At 36.8% G+C, this 22,565-nt stretch overlaps 1 protein-coding gene across 1 annotated transcript in view; it reads right to left on the reverse strand.

The window, feature by feature from the left end:
- DPH6 (diphthamine biosynthesis 6) overlaps positions 1-22,565 on the reverse strand; it is a 175,811-nt gene that overhangs the window by 8,725 nt on the left and 144,521 nt on the right. The window contains exon 7 of the mRNA XM_060098274.1: positions 796-890. Within this exon, the coding sequence (XP_059954257.1) occupies positions 796-890 (95 nt within the window). The remainder of the gene's footprint in view (positions 1-795; positions 891-22,565) is intronic.

Consider the following 22,565-nt stretch of genomic DNA (forward strand, 5'->3'; position numbering starts at 1 on the left):
CATTATTAATATGTACAAAGAAGTCACCTTTCAGTGTTGAAAATATTAAAGCTGTCCATTTGATACAAGATTCTAGTCTTTCATCAGATGAGGTTTCTGAAATCAAGCATAATTCTGACAACCTTTTCAAGAAGCTGAAGAACTTAGGAAAAGCAAATAAAGTGCTCTCTTAGCATATGAGAAGAGTGATATAAATTAGAGTATGGATAATAATGTTAACAAACTGAAGAAAGTTCCTATTTTTTGCTACACGAATTTTAACAATTTACGGCAAAGAAATCACACTATTCACCATAAAACAGAATTCATTTAAAAACAAAGTTTATATGTAAAAATAACCCCAAATAATTGAAGAGAAATATTTAGTATTACCATTCTAAGATATTAAAGCCAAGAAAAAGGAAAAAGAGAACAGAGTTAATGGAACCCACAGGCTACTGATGTGGCAGTTTATCAAATGTAGCTGTAATGAAAGATAAATAACACATGCAATTCACACTTCATGAAAGGATAAAAGTGTCAGTGTGTAGGTACCAGTTTTACTGCAGGCCATAATCAGCAAGTAAATGAAAGTGCAATGTCTAAAAAGTTTATAGGCTTCTATGAAGGCCTCATCTTGTCATGTATTGATTTAGGTATTCAGACGACTTCACTGGTATTAAACAAATTGAGTGTTTGTGAACTTGGAGGACATGTTCTGTTTCTCTTAACAAAAGTTGCCTCCAGCTTAATGTTACGTTGCTTCCATCACTTAAATTTGAGGAAGGGGAAGAAAATGCTGAAATGATATCTTACACAATTATTTTCTTCTTAAATAGAGGGCAATCCAAAGTGAACGTTTCATACTCTCCACCTTCTCCACAAACATGGACTCCGTACTTCTTAGAAAGCTGAAAATAGGGGAAAAAAAGAAAAAGAAAGAAACAGGAATCTTAAAATTAGTTAGCAAAAATGCTCACTTAACTTATTTTGTCCTAAAAAATATCCATGCCAGAAACTTTAATTCCAAAATAGATGGTGAGCTACAGGAAAATAACTGTATATTTCTGCTTAAAATATGTGTTTAAAACCATATGAAAAATGTTATCATAAAGCATAGCATTTTTAATAATCACCAAAACCTTATAAAAAGATGTAAGGGACCAACATTGTTGTGTATAATGAGAAAGCTTAAAGATTACTATAAAGTTTAGGAATGCCACTAGCTTTAGCTTCAAAGGGAGGCTAAGGAGGAAAGATACTAAGTAATTACATAGTAAATGAGAATATATGCAGCCAAACTGTGCTTTCCCCTGCCCTTTGACCTATATGTAGAAGGGAAAAAAAGGTTGTCTTTAGAGCATTTCTCAGAGACACAGGGAATGTAATCTAAGGCCTTTCCTTGGGCCTGCGCACACAAAGAAGTCATAAACATGGTTATTATGCTTAAGGTTATTATTAATAGTGAAGTTCCAAGGGTATCAAGAACTAATGAAGTTCCAACGCTGCAGATAAGCCCTAGGAAAGTATAACTCCCAGAAAGGTTGGGATAGCTTATAATGTTGTCTGATTAAACCTGAAATTAAAACACAAAAAAAAATAAGCAAAGAAACAAAAAAATTCCCTGTGCTTTGCATTGAATATAAGCTGTTATTTAAATGATCCTGATACTGAGAGTAAAATCATCTCTTATCTGGTTGGTACATGGCTGGAATCAGTGCTGGGGAGCACTCTCACTGGCTGTGCCATAGAATCTTTCTGCTCTTGCGCGGAGGCTTTATCACTATGATTCCATCTCCTTCATTCTGAATTTCATAGCTTTCCCTGCTTACAGTCTCTCCCAGCCCAAAGTCCTCATAGCCCAAAGGAAGAGCGACTCCACTGATGTTCTCTGTTACTGCCAGTGCTGGGGCTGTGGTCTAAGTCTTCGGTTTTACCTGCACAGTTACACATTTATTTATTTGGTTATTTTTGTGGTTGTGCTACCTCCCAAATCCATTACATTTCAACTACTGACTACGTGCCCTTCGGGATTTAAAGCACACATCTATGAAAATTCTACCACTCCCTCTAAGGATCAATAGTAATGTGGATGACCTGTAAAGCCCAACAGCAAGAAAAGTGAAGGAAAGAAAATGGGGTGGCATTTTCTATAAGAACTCACAAGAGCAAAGTAGATAAATGAAGTAGGGAATCAGCAAGGCAGAATTACGGCAGCTGGTCCTTATGAGAGCAGATAACAGGAATACATTACCATAGCAAACCAAATTAAATTAATGTCTGCTTTGCAATAAAAAATGTAGGAATAATAATGGGATGTGGATTTCAGGGGTGTTTCCTTGTTCTGTCAGCTGGTGCCCAACCCCTTCTGTGCTGATCTCCCTTCACTGGTCTTCCCATTCTAGCAACTGTCTACCAAGTGAACCTTCTACTCTCACCTTTATGGACAGTCTTCTTATGTGGGAGTATACCTTAACAATCACTGGCTTCCTTTTATTAGAAAATGTTTCACTGAAGTTTTGCAAAATTTCTATAATCTACCACCAAAGAATAACTGGATTTTTTTTTTTTTTTTCGGTATGCAGGCCTCTCACTGTTGTGGCCTCTCCCGTTGCGGAGCACAGGCTCCAGACGCACAGGCTCAGCAGCCATGGCTCACGGGCCCAGCCGCTCCGCGGATGTGGGATCTTCCTGGACCGGGGCACAAACCCGCGTCCCCTGCATCGGCAGGCAGACTCTCAACCACTGCGCCACCAGGGAAGCCCTTGGATTTTTAAAAATTAAAGTTGGCATGGCTGTTATCCTACTGATATCCTTCTATTAGTCCCTAGTAAAAGTAATGCAAGCTGCTATGTTAATCCAACATAGTACTAGGAAATCTAAAATATGGATGCATCCAGTGATATTTCCAGTTCACGTAAAATATTTCCATAATATTCATCCAATCAGTTCTTCAACAAATATTTATTTAACAGTGATTATTTGGCAGGTCTTGCTAGATGAAAAAGATCCAAAAGTAAACAAGACAATGTCCCTGGTCTCCAGAAGCTTCCTAAATATACTGCACCTTATATTTTAATACCACAATATGATGAAACATTGATGTCGTTTCTATAAATAATATGTGCAATCTCTTCTCCCCACTACTACTGGTTCACCAGCATGGACACAGATTCCAAGTCAAGAAATTTGGGTAAAGAGCCCAGTGGTTTTTATGGCTGGTGAACCAAGAAGTAGTCTGTGAATCCTTAGGAGGTCTTTTGCAGCCCCTCTAAACTCTACTAGCTTCAAGCTCTAGTAGACGCAAGTATTTAGAAAATTCGATCTTTATTGGCTAACTTTTAGCCAGTTCCAAGTCCCTTTGATGTCCTGAGAGACCTCCAGAAGCAAAGTTTATGCTAGCCACTTTCTTTAAGCCATTTTCTTTATCTAAGACATAGCACCCTGTTAGAAATCAACATCCTGGTAGCACAAAAGCATGATGTATGCATGTGATAAAAAAAGGGTCAGTTTAGGTAAGTAGAGAATTCAGATGTGTACATTCCAGAGACATATTTGTGGTACACAATATTCAATTTACTTTTCTAAAACATGTAGGCCAGTGTTACTCATATCTACACTATTGACAGAAAGTAGCAACTTTATTCTAACATGTTTCAGGTCTGTGTTTGGGTTTCAACTCAAAATTAGCATTATTGTATGCCAGCACTTAATCACTCCAAATACAGTTTACTTTGATTAAGTTTCTCTGTCAATTTCATTGTAATTGAAAATACTAAATAGGTAACAGTTTTTCTAAGGTTTAGTTTCTCACTGAATTATCATGATTCTTTCCATAATTTAAGTACAAACAATAGCAATCTATATTGAAAAATAAAAAATATTTTTCATATTGCTATTTGACCATTAAGGTCTAATGTCCATTAATGATTAAAACATTGTTAAATAGTTTCAGTTAGTATGTAAAAAGTGGAAGTAGACAGTTGTTATCACCGTAACACCAAAAAATGCCAGATAGGCTACAAAACCACGCCTTTGTGTTTTACCTACAGAGATCCGAGAATGCAAAGAAGTCTGGATGAACTAACTGAAGATCAGGGTAAGCCTTTCCTAGATGAGTGAAGATCCATGGTCATTTTCCTAATGGGGGAACAGACAGAGTAGAAGCAAACCTCCATAGATGAGGGACGTCTATCAACATATACAAAAAGCCAAACTCTTATGGCCATCTGTGGACTTCTGTGATGGATTATTAGAGTCCTGAGGAGACCCAGGGAGTGTGTATAGCCTGCCAGTTCTTTTTCACAGTCTTAACTAAGTGTACACAGTAGCTACATGCAGAGAGCTAGGGCCAGGGCAGAAAAGGGGAGAGAGATTCCTTTGAGAACACCTGCCCATCAAGTCTTTTCTACTGAACTTTCACTGTACCAAGGACTGGTGACAGGGCAGGAAGACAGAGAGATTTCAGCCAAGACTTGGAAAGCCAGAGAGGAGAGAGGGAAAGGCCAAGAGCAGTGAGCTCTTGAAAAGGCAAAAACAAAACAAAACAAAACAAAACAAAAACTGGTAGCAGGACTTTAAAGCAGGGGGACAGGGTAGGGGGGAAAAAGAGAGAGAGATCTCTAGACTCACTGGAGCACAGATCACATGCCCTGATAAAAGGAGAGACCTTATCCTGCTTTCAAAACATTTCAAACACATAGCAAACTGAAACAACTCAAACCAGACCCAGATCAACTGGAGATTAGACTAAAGAGAATAAACACCACAAACTAGCTGTCAGACAGAGGAAGGGGTGTGACTTTTCTGAAGTGAATATTTACTTCAGTCTCTACTGTTCTTTTTTATTCAATATCTAGCATACTATATATAAAACAAATTAGATGAACAGTGAAAAAGTTAAAAATGTGACCTGTAATCAAGAGAAAAGCAAACAAAACAGAAACAGACCCACACATTAACCGAATATTGAACCCAGTAAATAAGGACTTTAAACATAACTACTATAAATACATTAAAGATTTATTGGAAAAGATAGACAAAATTTATGAACAGAGAGTAATTTTAGCACAGTTGGAAAACTAGGGATAGACAGCTGTAGGTTCATATTCTAGCCCCAGCACTTACTGAGTACTGGACCTGGGATGAATTGATTAAGTTCTCTGAATTTCCATTTCCCTAGGTAATACCTGCCCTTCGGGGGATGTTGTATTAGAAGATATAATACGTACAAAGCTTTTAACCCAGTGCCTAGTGCACAGGAAGCAGTCGACATATGTTATCTTTTCTCTATTAATTTGTTATTCCCTTGGACCTTCTGCTCTTTATCTATATACTCCCATCTTTGAGGATCATGACCCCTACTATATCTATTACCTCTACTGCAAATGGCTCTCGAAGTGAAAACCCCAGCCATCAACCTCTCTCCCATGTATTTGCTCCCCCCATAACAAACGTTTATTGAGTGTTTTACTTGGGAGCATTGTTGTCTTACTTCAACGTGAATAAAACACAGTTCTTTATTTTTTCCTCAAAACCATCTCTCCCTGCCCAATTTCTGTTCAATCAAGCTTAAAATACTGGAGTAGAACTTAATTCCTTCCTTTCCTTCTGCCACACAGCCTACATTTTAAAATTTTCATGAATTCATTTATTGAATCTACAAATATTCACTCAGTACTTATTAAGTGCCAGATGCTCTTCTATACACTAGGCATATGGCAGTGAATGAGAAAATGTACACACTCCCTTCCATTCTAACATCCTTACTGATCACTTTGCACTTGAACTATTACAATCATCTCTTGTCTTCCTGCTTTATATTCACCCGTCCCAATCTACCCTACATGTTATCAACACACTAACTTTCCTTAACAATATGAGATGGCATTCATCCACTCAAAAACTTTTGGTGTTTGACCATTGCCTATTCAATGGAAATCAAGCTCTGTAAACTGAGAGTCAAAGACTTCAGCCATTTGGTCCCATCATTCACAAGAATACCAAGACATAAAGCTAATACACTGAATGGGAAAATAAAGTAAAATAAAGATTCAAAAGAATCTTGACTGGCTGAAAAAAAAACCCAAAAGATTAAATCTTAAAAAGTGAAATATAATGTGATAAACATAAACCCCAACAGGCAATTTCCTTCTCTTCAACTTATAGAAATCACTCTTATTACTGCCTGTGGGATTGTCCTATGCTGCCTTGTGACATATTTCTGTATTGCATTACTATGTACCCCTTGAATTTAAATGTTTCTCATGAGACTATAAGTTTCTAAATTTCTTAAACCCTCTCATAATTTTTTCCTAGCAGTGTGTAGCACATAGTACACAATGACCAAATGGCTGTCTTCTCCATGGTTCAGATACTCTGTATACTCCCAGAAAAGGGTCCAATTGGCATGTACTGACAGGTATAGTTTCAGACAGAAAGTAAACCATTCTCAAACAGAATTATCAAGTAAAAGGGAGGAGTGATACTGAGCAGGGCCCTGTGGGCCTTCTGGGCACAAAGCCTTTCTGTGTCTCCCATTTCTGTGATTACAGGAAATAGCCTTCATTCAGCCTCCATGACCTTCCCTGAGTTCCAACACGCAGATTCAAGCAGTTGTTAATTAGGGAAGGGAGGGGATATGAGACAAGGGAGAAACAAAACAGTCAAGAGAAACAATAGTGCACCCTTGGCACAAGGTCCTAGTTCCCCATCAAAGGATACACACAATAATATCTTTGAGCTGTTTTGCAGATACTGAAACCCCCTCCAGGTGGGAGAAGTTAACGGTTACTGATGGTATGCTGCCCACAAGCATGCAGACCCCAGACCAGTTGGAACCTGAAGGTTGATGAGGCTGACTCCTACTTACCTTACCACCAACCCATCAGAAGAATGTCCACGAGCTGATCACGCCCTCTTTGAACCACTACTATACAAGTTCTCACTATCCTCTCCAAGTTGGGACACATAGTTTTTCGAGGCAGGAGCCCACTGTGTCTCCCTTTGTCTGGCAAAGTAATAAAGCTATCCTTTTCTACTTCACCCAAATCTCTGTCTCCGAGATTTGATTCGGCACTAGTGTACAGAGAAGCTGAGCTTTCGGCATCAGGAGAAAGTTACTAATTGCTTTTTCTATATCGTTAGAAATAGGATAAAAATTTTCTATTTTTGGAACTCTAAAACTGAATAAAATTTACACATGGTTGTCAATGTTTTTCTTATCTCATTACCCACTGAATCAGGGATGTCACTATTTTCCCCCCTGTTTTTAACCATTTGGGGAATGTTATATAGAAAAAGATTCAGATCAGATGGCCATTGGATATTATTAATGCAGCTGTTATTTTGTGTGACATCAAACTGGTTCCATCCTTTGTATAAATACAAAGGTATAAAGCTAACACAATCATTAAAATAAAATAAAATTTCAAAAGGATCTTGACCAGCTGAAAAGAAATATGTTGCTGTTTTCTAACCAGTTAAATTATTTTTGATAAAATAATATCATTTTTTACTTATTTCATATTACAATTTCCATTGTATACAAGTATATTCCTTGCTTCACATATATCTAAATTGTGCTGTGTTCTCTTTTGGATAAAATTTTTATGGAAGGTGAACATTAATTTTACAACTAACTATTGCTAAGATAAGCTTTCTAAAACACATTTTGAACAGATGTGGCTGACTTGGGTCATTTCATGGTTTATAAGAATTCCTTGGAGTCTGAGCATTTAAAAAGTGAATTCGTAGTAAATGAAAAGGAAATTACTTATATGATTCTATTTTTTCTGGCACATTTATTCATACAGATAAATATTCATATTCATAATAACTCCATTTGAACTCTACTAATTATTGAACTGAAAAGGTTATGGGCATCATGATTTCTCTGTTTAATTTTTTTATCCCTTTAAAAGACTGTAATAACCATAATTGTGAGAATTTCTTATTAAATCAAGATATTTTTTCTTTTAAACCTACCTCATTTGCTGTTACTAATCTTAAAACTGACAAAAAAAAAAGGCCAAATGAAATTGCACTTCCCTCATCCCTCCTACCACCTAGAGAAAACCATGAGGTTTAAAAAACTCACCACAATTTCATTATATAAATGATGTATTCAACATACAAAATAATTTCATGCTGCATATATTCATTCATAGCACTTATTAAAGAAGTATTTATTGAATGTCTACGGTAGGTCTAGCATTGTTTTAAGTGCTGGGGATAACAATAGGAGCAGACATAAATTCTGCATAAAACAGCTTACTGTCTGGAGGTACAGACATAAAGTTAAATAAGCAATTACAATAAAGGGTAGGGATTGCTTTGGTAGATGCATGAGATGCAGTGGGAGTATAAAGCAGGGGACCTAACTGGAAGGAACTCAAAAGGCTTCTCAAAGAATCTGAAGGATGAGTTAACCAGGAAAGTCTGGAGAGAGAGAGAGGGAAAGAGAAAGAGGGAGAGGGTGAGGGGAGAGAGAGAGAGAAGGCAGGAGAGAAGAAAACTGTTCCAGAAGGAACAGCATGTGTTAAGTCCCAGAGCGCACGATGGGTACTAGAAACTGAAGTAAGTTTGGCATAGCTGAAACATAACTAGATGAGTAATAGTGGAGAGGTGAGGCTGAAAAACTAGAAAGAGGACAGATGTTATGGGGCTTCATATGCCATACTAAGTTATTATCCTCAGGTCATTGAGAACCCATGAGGATGTTTTAAACAGAAAACTGACCTGATCTCATTTGTCTTTTAGAAACATCATTCTGGCTGCACAGTGGAGAACGGGCTGGAGGGCAGTAAGTCAGGAAGCAGAAGGAACTGAGAAGTTGCTGGAGGAATCTAGGCAGGAGGTAAAGCTTTCCTGAACTGGAGAAGTAGCAGTGAGGATGGAGAGGAGAGGGCAGATATTTTGAGAGAGATTTTCTAGGCTGAAATAAGTGACTGGAGAAGTGAAGAAAGTTTAAAAAAAGTAAGAAAAATTCCCAGAGTTCTGCATTGTGAAACTGGATGGATGGTGGTCCTGTTTACTGGTTTTTAGTATAAGTAGCAATGTGCTGGGACACTGTCTAATGACCTTATCTTTTTCAAATTTTATGTAGCATGTGATACAACTGGTGTCTCAAATCTTTGTGATTATTTTCCTTAGGCTTCCATGTTACTGTATTTTCTAAGTTATTGCTAGCCTTCTCCAACTCCTTTCCCTCCTGCTGCTCCTAAATTATAAATAGCCCTCATGATTCTCTCTATAGTCTTCTTTATCAATTCATTCCCTTGGATGCAGTCCATGGGTTCAACCATCACCTTTATGTTATTCTGCTGCTGCAAATATGAACACTGTCACTACTAATTAAAGACAATGTGCTTTATGCCTTAAAGTTAATAAAATGATGAAATTATCTTATTTAATCTTCAAAATGACTTTTAAGAATAAAAAAGAGCATAGGCTCTGAAATCAGATAGACTTAAAGCATAAATTCCAATTCTGCAACTTCCCAGCTCTGTGACTTTGGAAAAGTAACTCACCCTCTACGTGATTCCTCATCTGTAAAATGTAAACATTAGTAGTATCAACGTCATAGGCTTGTTAGATGGTTAAATAAAATAATGCATAAAAAGCACTTAGCACAGAGTATGGCGCTTAGTAAGCACTTAGTAAACACACAGCTTAACTATAAAACTAGGTAAAGCACATATTGTAGTGAGGCACGGTGAAAGCAGCATTGCATAACTGATTAAAAGCAGTAGCTTTGGAGACACACTGCCCTTGGTTCAAATCCTAGCTCTGTCACTTTGTAGCTACATGATCTTAAGTCATGCAAACTCTCGGAGCCTCAGATTACTGATCTGTACAATGGAGATGACAATATCATCTAACTCATAGGAGTGCTGTTTTCAGTAATAAAACCATGTGAAAAAAAAAGTCTAATATACTACACAGCACATAATATATACTCAATGAAATGGCTACTAATTTTATTTTTTCCCTTTTCCACAGGTGAAAACTAGGTTGATTTGCAAAGGTTATGTAGCTTAGAACTAAACAAACCCAGAATTTAAAGTTGTGTCCTGGCTCTGATAAATAACAAACCTTAGTCTTTAGCCTGAACATCTCAATTGTGTGCCAACCTCATAGTTTAAAACATATGCCTTTGGTTTATATGTTATAATTTAAAACTCAGTATGTTTAGGACCAAGCTTGTCATGTTCTTTCTCAACCCTGCTCTCCTCTGCAAAAATGTGTGCTTCTAATTTCCCCAATCATTACGTGTGGATTAATCTTTGATTCTTCCTTTTCCAGCTTCTGGCCATTTGGTGCTAATTTCTTTTTCATTCTTCCATCAAAATCTTTCTTTTAGTTTTGTTCTCTCTCTCCCCATCCCTACTGTCAGCTATTTCATGCTCTAAGCCCTCACACCTGTTTCCTATAAGAGCACCTTAGACTCTTTCATTTCCAATTTCTTCTAATCCCAATCCAAGACTACTGCCAGACTAAATTTCCTGAGATATATTTTAAAAATATAAATCCCTGTTGATGAGCCTTCTATATCTTGCTATTTCTTATCCCAAATCGCTTGGTCCATCTCTCAAGGCCCTTTATGATTGGGTCCTAAATTCCCACCTCACCTTTTCCTTATTAATCTACCAATACCAGCTCTTAGTTTCATTTAAACCAAGTTCCTCATTGTCCCTGCATGTCTTCTTGCCAAGGAATCTTCTTCATATTGATTCACTTTGTTGCCACCACCCATGTAAATTTCATCCATCCTTCAGACCAGTTTAAGTGCTGAGGCTTCCATGACATCGCCTTCAGCTACTCTAGGTCATGTGGTCATCTTCCATCTCTTAGGTCCCAATTACATTTATAGTAAATACCAATTTGGCTTTATATGATCCAAGTTATTAGAGTCCTCCCCTCATTTACAAAACTCTAAGTTCCATGAAAAATAACTCTTTGACTTACTTTGTACCCCTTATAGAAGCCAGCATAGAACTGAGCACCTAAGAAGTCCTTACAAATACTTATCACTCAATTCTATTAGTACCACATGACACTGGCAGTTAAGAGTTCTATAAAACACAATCAGAGAAATGTGAGGGACAGGTTCAAGGTCATATATTAGAACAGCCACTAAGTATGGAGGAACTTCACCTCTTCTCTTTAACTACAGCTATTAATGGGCACTACTGCCAGGTCAAATTCCTTAAACTACACCTTTCAGAATTTTAGTCCCTTCCTCTAAATCCTGCAGTTAGTCCTCATTGTTTAGATAATTAAATCCACACTTCAGTATTCAAAATCTCTCACAATATGGCTTTGACTTCTTTTTTCAGCTTCCTCTCCCAGTACTCAAAATATACTCCAACCAGTTCAGCCAGTCAAAAATCCTATCCATTCTTAAAGTCCAGTATGGCTGTCAATTTATCTCTGAATTTACTCAGAATTCTCTCAACAACATATAATTTTCTTTGAAATTCTATGGTACATATTTTTTACTTTTTTTAGAATACATTTTAATACACCTTGTAATTTATATTTATGATAGTCGCTGGACTCAACCATAAAATTCCACATATCCTTCCAACTCAGTTATATTCAAAATTCAAAATCTCCCCTCAAGGAAGTTCTACCTCCTCTTGACTTTCAAGGTCAGTTAAAGGTGTTCTTTCCCATAAAGTTAGCAGTACAGGGAACAAGGCTTAAAATTCTGTCTCTCTCACCCACACTATCAAATCAACTTTAGTGAAATTCTCTTTATCTTTTGCTTTTTAAGTGATAGGTAGCTGGGATTATAAATTCTTCTTTTGTCAAACCCATAAGGAAGACAAGCTAACTCATATAAAACAGAACTTGAAATAGAGCTTTAAGCTTGAAATCAGCATTGCCCATATCTGGCTTTAGCTCTTATAGCACCTAGCTGAGTGGTACACTCCTTAGTAAGTACATATCTACTTACCTTTGACTCAAGGCTAGAAGTCCAATTTCCCAATTCTATGTGAATAGTTCTGGAAAAAGCAACCAATTCTATATGTTCACAAATTTTATATAATATGGTTTCATTCTTCCATTTAGCAGACAACTTTTACTTGGATGATCTTAAGAAATATCTTGATTAAAGAGTAACTGCTTCTGGTAAAGACAGTGGATTGAATCCATGCATCTACTCCCACCACCTTCTAAAACCTTCATGGGAGGTATTTCATAAAATGGCATAAACTCAAAAAGACGCAGAAAAGCAGAGAGCAAGTGACAGGATCAATAAATTTAATAGAACCAAGAACACTGGATCCTAGGCTGACCGACAGTGCAGAATGCAGAGGACCAAACCAATTTACACAGTAAAATAACTCCTTCCTCTAAAACAATAAGGTAATGAGTTGGTGGCACTGGGTACCTCTGGAAGTAAAGGGAAAATGTGAAAAGGACACCAAAATAAGAAGGGTTGATTGGCAGTGTGTTTAACAAGCAGTCAGATCCCCAGATCCTTTCACTCTAGGCTGGCAACTGCCTCTCCTCCACCCTGGCAGAACATTGAAGGTTTATTCTCTGCAGAGGGTGAGACAGAGGAACTAGCCTGGGAGAAAAGAGATACAGCTGAGGGCAGAGGTACTATAATAAAAACAGAGGGATTCAGTTAATGTATGCACACAAGATTCTGAGACCTCTAGCCATTTTCCTTGTTCAATTCCCAGAAAACAAAACAAACAAACAAAAAAACCTGCAGCATGCGTTCACTTCAAGAGCAGACTGGAGAATCCTTTTCTTTGAAATCTAACTAGCTCAGATTAAATGACCTAGATATACTTCCCAACAGTGAAACTCAAGGTCACAAAGCTCTATCCACACACTTAGTGCTTACCACAAAAATTTTAGGTCCCTACTCTTAAATATGAGTAGAACACCAAAGATTAGCAGAAACATCTCTAAAATGAAAGTTAGAGACACCAAAGTAAACAATGGAGAAAAAGGACTATGCAGGAGAGAAGAAAAATTGTAATAAGGATAAAGTATTATAGATTAAAAAAAGAACATTCAGAGAACAAAAATAAGCTTTTAGAAATTAAATATAAGATATGAAAAAACTCAATTAAAAATTTTGAAGGTAAAATTGAGAAAGTCTCCCAGAAAGGGGAAAAATGATGTAGGTAAAAATTAAAAGACATCTAAATAATAGGAATTCAAAGAAGCAAAAACAAAGGGGAGGTTAACACCAGTGAAGTAATTCAAGGAAATTTCCCAGAACTGAAATTTTCAAGCTGAAAATTCTACCTGTCTCAGCACAATGGATAAAAATATGCACACCCAAGACACAGCACATAAGACTTTACAATTCTTGGGGCAATAGAAATATCTTACATACTCTTACAGAGAGATGGAGAGAGAAATAAATAAGGTTGCATACAAATAGTCAGGAATTAGAATGACTTTAGGCTTCTCAACAGCATATACCAAGCTGCAAGGGAATGAAGCAATACTATCAAGATCCAGAAGGGAAAATATTCCAAAAATAGAATTTATGACCTGCTGAAGAGCCAATCAAATGCAAGGAAAGAATGAAGACATTTATAGTTATGCACAGTGTCTCAAAACACTTACCTTCTGTGGACCATTTATTAAAATCTTATAGAGAATGTGCTTCACAAAAATGAGAATAAAACAAAGAAAAAGGAAGATGCTGGATCCAGGAAATGAGGGCTTCAACAAAGAAGAAAGGTAAAGGGGTCTCCAGGATTATGAGGAGATGATAGGATGACAGCCTTGTAACACAGAAGGAAACTGGCCCAGATTACATACAGGTCAGAGGGCGCTGGAAACGACTTCAGGAGGAGGAAACTGAGAAACTACTTAACATGTCTGAACATCTGGCTAAGAGACTAGAAAATTGGCAGTGAGTACAGTACTGAATTAGTGATTGGTACATGGAATACTAAATAAGTGAATAAAACAAGACAATTATTAATTCAAATGAAAAAATAAAAAGTTGTACAGGAAAGGTTTATTACCAGAGTTTATTATCTAACTCAGCTGTGTTTTGAATTTTCATAGTTATCATAATTTAAACACTGACTATTCATCCAACTGGAATTGCAATATAACTGTATGGGAAGATGGAATGAGGGAAAGAGTACACATATGTGATGGAGGCAAAGGGAGTAAAGATAGCTAAATCTGTATAATCTAGAGTGAGAAGTCAACAAATAGTTCTAGAATTGGGGGAAATCATGAAGTAATACATAGACATGGAGGTAAAAATCAACTATAAGAGATGAAAGTGAAATGGTGAAATGAGTGAGAGGCAGGAAAGACTCAGAGGGTTGCTTCCCATAGCAAAGTTTGAAGGACCATTTGAGAGTATTAACTTTGACAAACATTGTAAGATATCACAAAATAGAAAGACTCTTAAACATTTAAATAACAGCCCAAAACCTTTAAAATTTGATGTAATTTTCATATTAAAATTCATCTCCTTTTTTTGAATAGTGAGAAAATAATCCTGGGGGAAAAAAAGCACAAAAGATAAAATGATTTTTAACTCCATTGTTCAGATGATAATTTTAGGAACCTGTAGAAATTTAAGAATCAATGACTAAAATGATTCCATAGTTAATTTAGAGTAATAAATGTATAAGCCTTGAAGTTGTTGTATTTTTTGACCCAGAAATTATATTCCTAGGGATTTATCTAAAGAAAGTAATAATCAGAAATGTACATGAAGATTTATTAGGAAAGATAATAATCACAAAATTATTTATAATAATTTAAAAATAAATAACATTATTTATAATTTAGAAAGAAATATTCCCAATAAGAGTTAACCTGTTAAATTCACTATGCTATATTCATACGTAGAATATAAATATAATGGAATCTACACAGCCATTAATTAATGTATTTTCGAATAGATTTAGTTATGTGGGAAAATAAACACAGCAGAATATTAGGAGAAAAAAACGAAACAAACTGTATGTTTAGTTGAACCAAATTATGTAAATACAATATGTACAAGTATTTAATGACATGAGCTTGTGTGTACAATGAACAGTGTGTGTACAATAAAACAACATGGAATCCACCAACATAGCAGTGTGCATCATGGGGCAGAAGAACTATGCTTTTTATTTGCTACCCTATACTTTATCATATCTCAAATTTTCAGCAATAGTCAGGTATTCTTATATTGTTTTTTAAAAAAATTCCCATTTATTTACCAGTGGGAAGAGGGACAGGGGGAGGGGCAACATAGGGGTGGGGAATTAAGAGCTATGAACTATTATGTATAAACTAAGCTATGGGGATATATTGTACAGCATAGAAAATATAGTCAATATTTCATAATAACTATAAATGGAGTGTAACCTTTAAAAATTGTGAATAACTATACTGCACACCTGTAACTTACATAATATTGTAAATCAACTATACTTCAATAAGGAATAAAAAATAAAAATTCCTGTTTATCTCTATTCTTTATCCCCATTTTTTTTCCTTATCACAGGCAAATATTTAAAAGTATTCCATGTGTATCTCTTGTCTATGTCCTTGAAAACGTATTATTTAAATGTATTTAAATGTATACTATATTTTTAATTTATCTCAATGTTGCCTTTATTCATTCAGCACTTTGCTGCCATTCGCACATTGAATATATTTGTTTAACTGTAAATCTGTAGTTTGTAAGGTGTGCCTACCACGGTTTAACTAAAAGCTCTCCCGGGAATGGCATCCATGTTGCCTCCAACAACCCCAACCCAACACCATCAAAACTAACCCTGCAAAGGACTAGTCTCACTCATGTCCCCTTAGGGACTGACAGGAGATTTGCTTCATCAAGGTGTATAGGGACATTTAATCTAGGTATTACAATATTGTCCTCTAGAATGGTAGTACCTGTCCACATTCTTAGAGGGGTTCTATAAATCCCCACCTGTCAACAACTGGCATTATCCAGCTTTCGCATTTTTGCCAAACTGGTACAAGTAACATCCCACTGTTGCTTTAATTTGTACTTCTCTGATACTACATCAGTTTGAGCATCTCTTCCATCTGTATTAGGTTTTAAGACATTCTCTTCTGTATACTGTTTCTCCATAGCTTTTGCCATTTTTCTGTTAGGATTGCTGCCTCACATGTTGATATACGCCAGTTAAAAATCCCTTGAGAGTTTTAAATGTGACCCCAATTATAGTGTCTACCCAGTTCTCTGTGTATTTTGTAAGGCAGAAAAGTTTCCAAATTATTCTTTAGTAATGGCAAATTTTACTCATAATAGTAAACACGGCTAACATTTAATAGTTAACATTGTTAACATTCTTTAGTAACGGCAAATTTTACTCGTAATAGTAAACACTGCTAACATTGCTAACATTTAACATTATAAATTTTACTCATAATAGTAAACATTGCTAACATTTAACATTGCCAGATGCTGAGCTAAGTACTTTATATATCATTTCATTATTATTACTTCCATTTTATATATGGGAAACTAACTAGATCAATGTTTCAGGTAAGCAGTAGAGTCAGGGGTAGGATTCACACCTGGGCTCCTAGGTACACAGGTAACTTGCTGATTGCTATCCCACACTGCCTCTTACCCTATGGGATCTGAATGAACTATGAAAGGACTCTTGCTCAAAGGTATCATCTTCTCTCCACAACTCCTGCCACCAACTTCTCTGTAATTCTCACAATTAAATATTAATTCCTGCATGGGAAATCATTGCAATATGCAAAAATTCCCTAACTTAAAAATATGAACCCTTGAATATAGCAATATATTCAAAGATTAATATATTAGCAAAATTGACATTACGGTTAATAAGTCATGTCAACCCACATTACACAGTACATAAAAAGTGGCTCAGGGGATCTGAGGCAGGTAAACACACTGGGCTCCTCTACCTAACCTCTTTCTCTCCCACCCCTGCAAGTTCAAAGGTTGTCTGTTTTCTCCCCTTCTTTTGGACTCCTTGACTATTCATGAGAGTTGTGCCAACAAGTTGAAAAATGAACATGTGGTTGATCTTTAAAATCACTTAATGAGGTTAATCACATTATTCATAAAGATAAGGAGATACAGGCATTCCTTAAAATCTGATTTGTCTTAGACAATGATGCAGAAGACGAGAGGCCTAGATAATAAGTTTAAAAAAATGCTTTCTAGGGCTTCCCTGGTGGCTCAGTGGTTGAGAGTCCGCCTGCCGATGCAGGGGACACGGGTTCGTGCCCCGGTCCGGGTAGGTCCCACGTGCAGCGGAGCGGCTGGGCCCGTGAGCCATGGCGGCTGGGCCCGCGCGTCCGGAGCCTGTGCTCCGCAACGGGAGAGGCCACAACAGTGAGAGGCCTGCATACCGCAAAAAAACAAAAACAAACAAAAAAAACTTTCTAAATTCAGAAAGAAGATAGAGTTTGACAAATGACTCATTCACCTTTTTTTTTTTTTTTGCGGTTCGCGGGCCTCTCACTGTTGTGGCCTCTCCCGTTGCGGAGCACAGGCTCCGGACGCACGGGCCCAGCCACCACGGCTCACGGGCCCAGCCGCTCCGCGGCACGTGGGACCTACCCGGACCGGGGCACGAACCCGTGTCCCCTGCATCGGCAGGTGGACTCTCAACCACTGCGCCACCAGGGAAGCCCCTCATTCACTTTTATATTAGAATCACTGTACTATGTGTACATCAGGCAACTGACTGAGTCTCCTTTATGAGCATATGCAAAAATGAAAGGAAACAAAAAGAGAGCAAAAAACCTGGGCAGTCTGAATTAAAATGTGGATTGTGTCAGATAACTGTTGTGAATGAGCTGAGAAACAAATTTCTAACTGTATAAATATTAAGTACTCACTTTACAGAAAATCCACATAAACAGATTAGACTACGCAGAAGCCAGAGAAAAAGACACTCAGATTGCTTTGCATAATTTTCTATAACTATCAGGGAAAAGAATTCCTGTTCAAAATGTACAACTATCCATTTATATTCACCTCTCCCTTTTAGAGCAATTTTAAACCATCCTGAGAAGCTACTTGTCAAAATCAGCAAAAATAATCACAGCAAAGCCCTAAAATCTCTTCAAATGCTGCTTCTGTTCTTTCCTTTCTCTCTTCCACTCCTGCAACTCCAATTACATCTATGATAAACTTCTCTTCCTTACATCTCATAGTCTTGTCTCTATTTCCATTCTATTCTCTCTGTGCTTCAGGTTGGATATTTTACATTGCCCTATCTTCCAGTTCTTTAATTGTCTATACAACTGTATCTAATCTATGGGTAAACTCATGTATTGTGTTCTTAGTTTTAGGTATTGTATTTTTAAGTTCCAGAATTCTGTTTGATTATTTTATATAGCTTTCAAATATCCCCTGAAATAGTTCATCTTCTCACCCAATGCCACAGTCATTTTAAAGTCTACATCTGATAATCTGATTAAATAGATATCCTCTGGGACTGTTTCTATTTTGTGTTTTTTTCTTAGTTTCTGTTATCTTCTCAGGTCTCCTGATACACTTGATAATTTTTGACTGCCTGCTGAAAACTGTATGTGAGATATTTTATATCTAAGGCTCTGAATCACGTTATTTTTCTCCAGAGAGAAATAGGCAATAAGAGTGGGATCAGATCACTTTAATTCACTCTAGGATTGATACGACTCAAAGTTGGATATAAGGATTTGCAAGGGCTGCACTATTTCTGGTTTGCCTTTATTCCTCAGTTAGAGTCCATGTAGGAAGCCAGCTGAAAGCTTGGAGGGTTAAGCAGGTCCATTCCACTTTGGTTGGCCCTGAATTCTAATTTTTGTCTCCCTAGCCCTATGAAGCTGCTGAAAGTCCAAGTCAGCTTCTCAGCTGGAGTTTTCTCCTCAGCTTCTTGGCACTTCTGTAGCATTTTTGAATTAGAAGAAGAGGCAACGTTCAGGGCTTCCATCCTCTCTAGAATTCTGGCCCCTCAAATTATTTCAGTTTTTGTAATTCTCTAATGCCTTCCAACATTAATTTGTTTTAATTTCATACCACTTTTCTAGTTGTTTGGATTGGGAGAGTTGATCTCATGCAAGTTATTCCACCATAACTGGAAATGGATTTCTTAAGTATCTATTAAAATTAAAAACATACATACTTTTGACCCAGCGCGTCCATTCTAGAATTTTATCCTATAGATAAACTCATACATGCCCAAAATTATATGTAGAGTAATGTTCATTCTAGCATTATTTGTAACAGCAAAATACATGAAAGGGATCAGTAAAGAATAAAATCTATCAATAAAGAACAGGTTTTATGTTTATGTAATAGAACACAATGATGTGGAAACAAATGACCTGAATTTTCATGTGTTAAAATGGAAGATGGAGACTAATGTGCATAGTATACTCCAATTTAGGTTAAAGTGGATAAACACATGCATACATTTTTTACATATGCAAAAAAGTTTTTGACAAGATACCCTAGAGCAGAAAAGAGTTGTTGCTCTGGGAAAGGACAGAAAAACTGGAGCTTGGAGTCAGTGGAATATTTTTCACTATATTTTATAGTATTTGAATTTATGTTTTTACATATTACATGCCTTAACTTTATAATAAACATTAAGAGAAAAATATTATATAGCATGAGAAGTGCTACATACCAGGAGGCAAAGAGGAAAATGGCAGGCTCAAAAAAGGCTTATTTAAGCAAGACAACCTCACAGTACTAAACTCTGAATTTAGACTTTAAGGACAAATTGGATTTAGTAGAGTGAAGGAGAGAGAAAGCATGCAGAGAAGGTGAGTAGAACATGGAGATTTAGTAGAGTGAAGGAGAGAGAAAGCATGCAGAGAAGGCGAGTAGAACATATGAGGGGATGCTCACTCTAGGGAAATCATCAACTATTCAAAGCTGATGAAGGATAGGGTAGATGCTGGAGATTGTATACCTTACAAGCTTCACTCTTCCCCACGGACAGACTGTGCTGTGTTAGAAGTTTAAATTTTATTTTAAGACAATGGGGAGCAACTCAAAAGTTTGCTGTTTGAAATGAAAGTGTGATATGATCAGATTTGAATTCATATATATCATCATGGCAATATATAGACAATGGAAGCTCAAGGGGCAAGACAGGGAGGATACAGACTTGAAAAAGAAGATAGGGAAGCACTTTGCTATACAGTAGAAACTAACACAACATTGTAAAGCAACTATACTCCAATGAAAATTAATTAAAAAAAAAAGAAGATAGGGAAGACTCTAATGTGGTGACATGAGGACAAAAAGGTACAGATAATACAATATTAGGAAGGTAGAATGAAAAGGACTTGGGGCCTTATTTATGAATAATGGAGTATGTGAAATGATTTTTTACAATTCATTTTTAATTTTTATTTTTTTGGGGGGCTTGGATACCTGAGGAAACAATGGGGCTTTTCACCATCAGGAAACATAAATATGGCATAGATGTCAGGAAAGAAATGTTTGGTTCTTCACAGTTGAGGCTGAGGTGCTTGAAGACACCTAAGAGAGAAAAGTGCCCAGTTGGTAGCTGAATACATGTCTTTTTTTTTTAAACTTTTTATTTTGTATTGGAGTATAGTTGATTAACAATGTTGCATTAGTTTCAGGTGTACATCATAGTGATTCAGTTATGCATATACATGTATCTAATCCCTGGTGGTCCAGAGGTTAAGACTCCGCACTCCCACTGCAGGGGGCACGGGTTTGATCTCTGGTCAGAGAACAAGATCCCCATGCCACATGGCATGGCAAAGAAAATAAATAGATAAATAACACATGTCTTAGGCATAGAAAGATGATGGAGAAATAGGCTTAACTGTCATAAGAATAAAATTGGTAGTTGAAGTCACGTAGATATTTAATATCACCACAGGAGGAAGGCTGTAGATGGAACCACAATATATAAGGGGTGCAATATAATCGGAAGCCCCAAGAGGAAGCTAAGAAAGTATTCAGAAATTCAGGAGTGAGTGGAAGGTATACACTACAAGAGATTAATTCCTTCAGGTAAAATGGAGAAAACTTTATGGGAAGACTGGTGAGCATCTGAGACTGATAGACGGTCAAAGGACAGAGAAAATGGAAAGGAGTAAGGTCCCAGTGGAGTAAGAAATATCAGGAGGTCCAAGGGAACAGGAGTAGAAATCAGTCCAAGAGACCAGCGCATAAGATTCCTGGACGTGGGAGGAGAGGGTGGTAAATATCAGCCTAGGGAAGTAGGTTAAAACCAGATAAAAGAGGGCCTTAAAGTATATACTAAGCATTTTGGACTTTGTTCTATAGCAAATGGGAGTCATCAAAAGCTGTAGAGCAAGGAGTGACAGATTCATAAGTGAGTCATATGCTAATCTTTCATTTCCATAAATGAATGTTTGATTTGCATAAAATAAATAAAATTCTGCTTTATATCTCTCCCTCCCAACACACAAACAAGGCATACACTCTTTCAGAGAAATCTAGAAAGATAGGACCTGAAGTATGTTGTTTGGTATTGAGGAACTAGAAGATTATACATTTCATCATTATGTCAAAATTACCTTGTGCTTATTTAAAGGTCAAATTTCTGGTCCTTCAGAACTGAAATTTCTTGGAATGGGAAAAGAGTATAGGCATTTTTAACAAGGTTCCCAGTTTTCCTCTCAGGTCTGAAAACAATAGCAGATTGTAAACTCCTCAAGAACAAGGATCTTGTTTACTTAATTCGTCATGTATATTTAGTGCTCACCACAGCATCTGTCACATAACAGGTCCTCAATAAATGTTACATAATTTAAAGATGAGAGCGATGAATGAACAGACAGAACAAATGAATGAAAGAACTAAAGAACTCATGTTTTTGCCAAAATCTTGGTAATATTATTGGAGCTTACATTCTAGTGGAGTAAGGAGAGAGGCAACAGAAAATATACATGTAGACAGATAAACAAATAAAATAATTTGAGGAGACCTACTTTATCTGGGGTAGTCAGGGAGAGCTTTTGAGCTGAGGAAGTAGCATTTGAGCTGTCACATTATGAGAAAGCATTAACCATGTGATGGTCTGAGGAACAAAAAACTTCAAGCAGAGGAAAGTCTTAAGGAGAAAAAGGGTAAATAAAGTGTGCTTAAGTAATAAAAAGAGGCATATGTGGCTATGGCTCAGTGAGTGAGTTAGAGACTGGGAGAAAACGAGATTGATAAAATGCTCATCATACAGGGTCTCAGTGGTTGTGATCTCACAGGAGTTTGGATGTTATTCTAATTGAAATGAAAAACCACTGAAACTTTAAACAAAATAGTGATATATCTGATTTACACTTAAAAAAATCACTCTGGCATCTGTATGAATAATGGATCATAGCAGGGCAATGACAGAAGTAAGCAGACCAGTTGTGGGTTGATGGAGTATTCCAGATAAGAGATGATTATGGCCTGGTGGTAGGAGCAGAGGCAGTGAGAAGTGCTTGGATTTGGAATATATTCTGGAGACAGAATAGACAAGATCATGTTAATGGGTGGGATAGAGTAGGTGAGGGAGAGGAGTGTAAAGAATTTGGATTTTAGCCTGTAGGCAATGGGGACTCATGTAAAGTTTTGAAGTGAGTGACACAATTAC

This window comes from Mesoplodon densirostris, chromosome 4 (genome assembly GCF_025265405.1).
Source record: "Mesoplodon densirostris isolate mMesDen1 chromosome 4, mMesDen1 primary haplotype, whole genome shotgun sequence".
Lineage (NCBI taxonomy): Eukaryota > Metazoa > Chordata > Mammalia > Artiodactyla > Ziphiidae > Mesoplodon > Mesoplodon densirostris.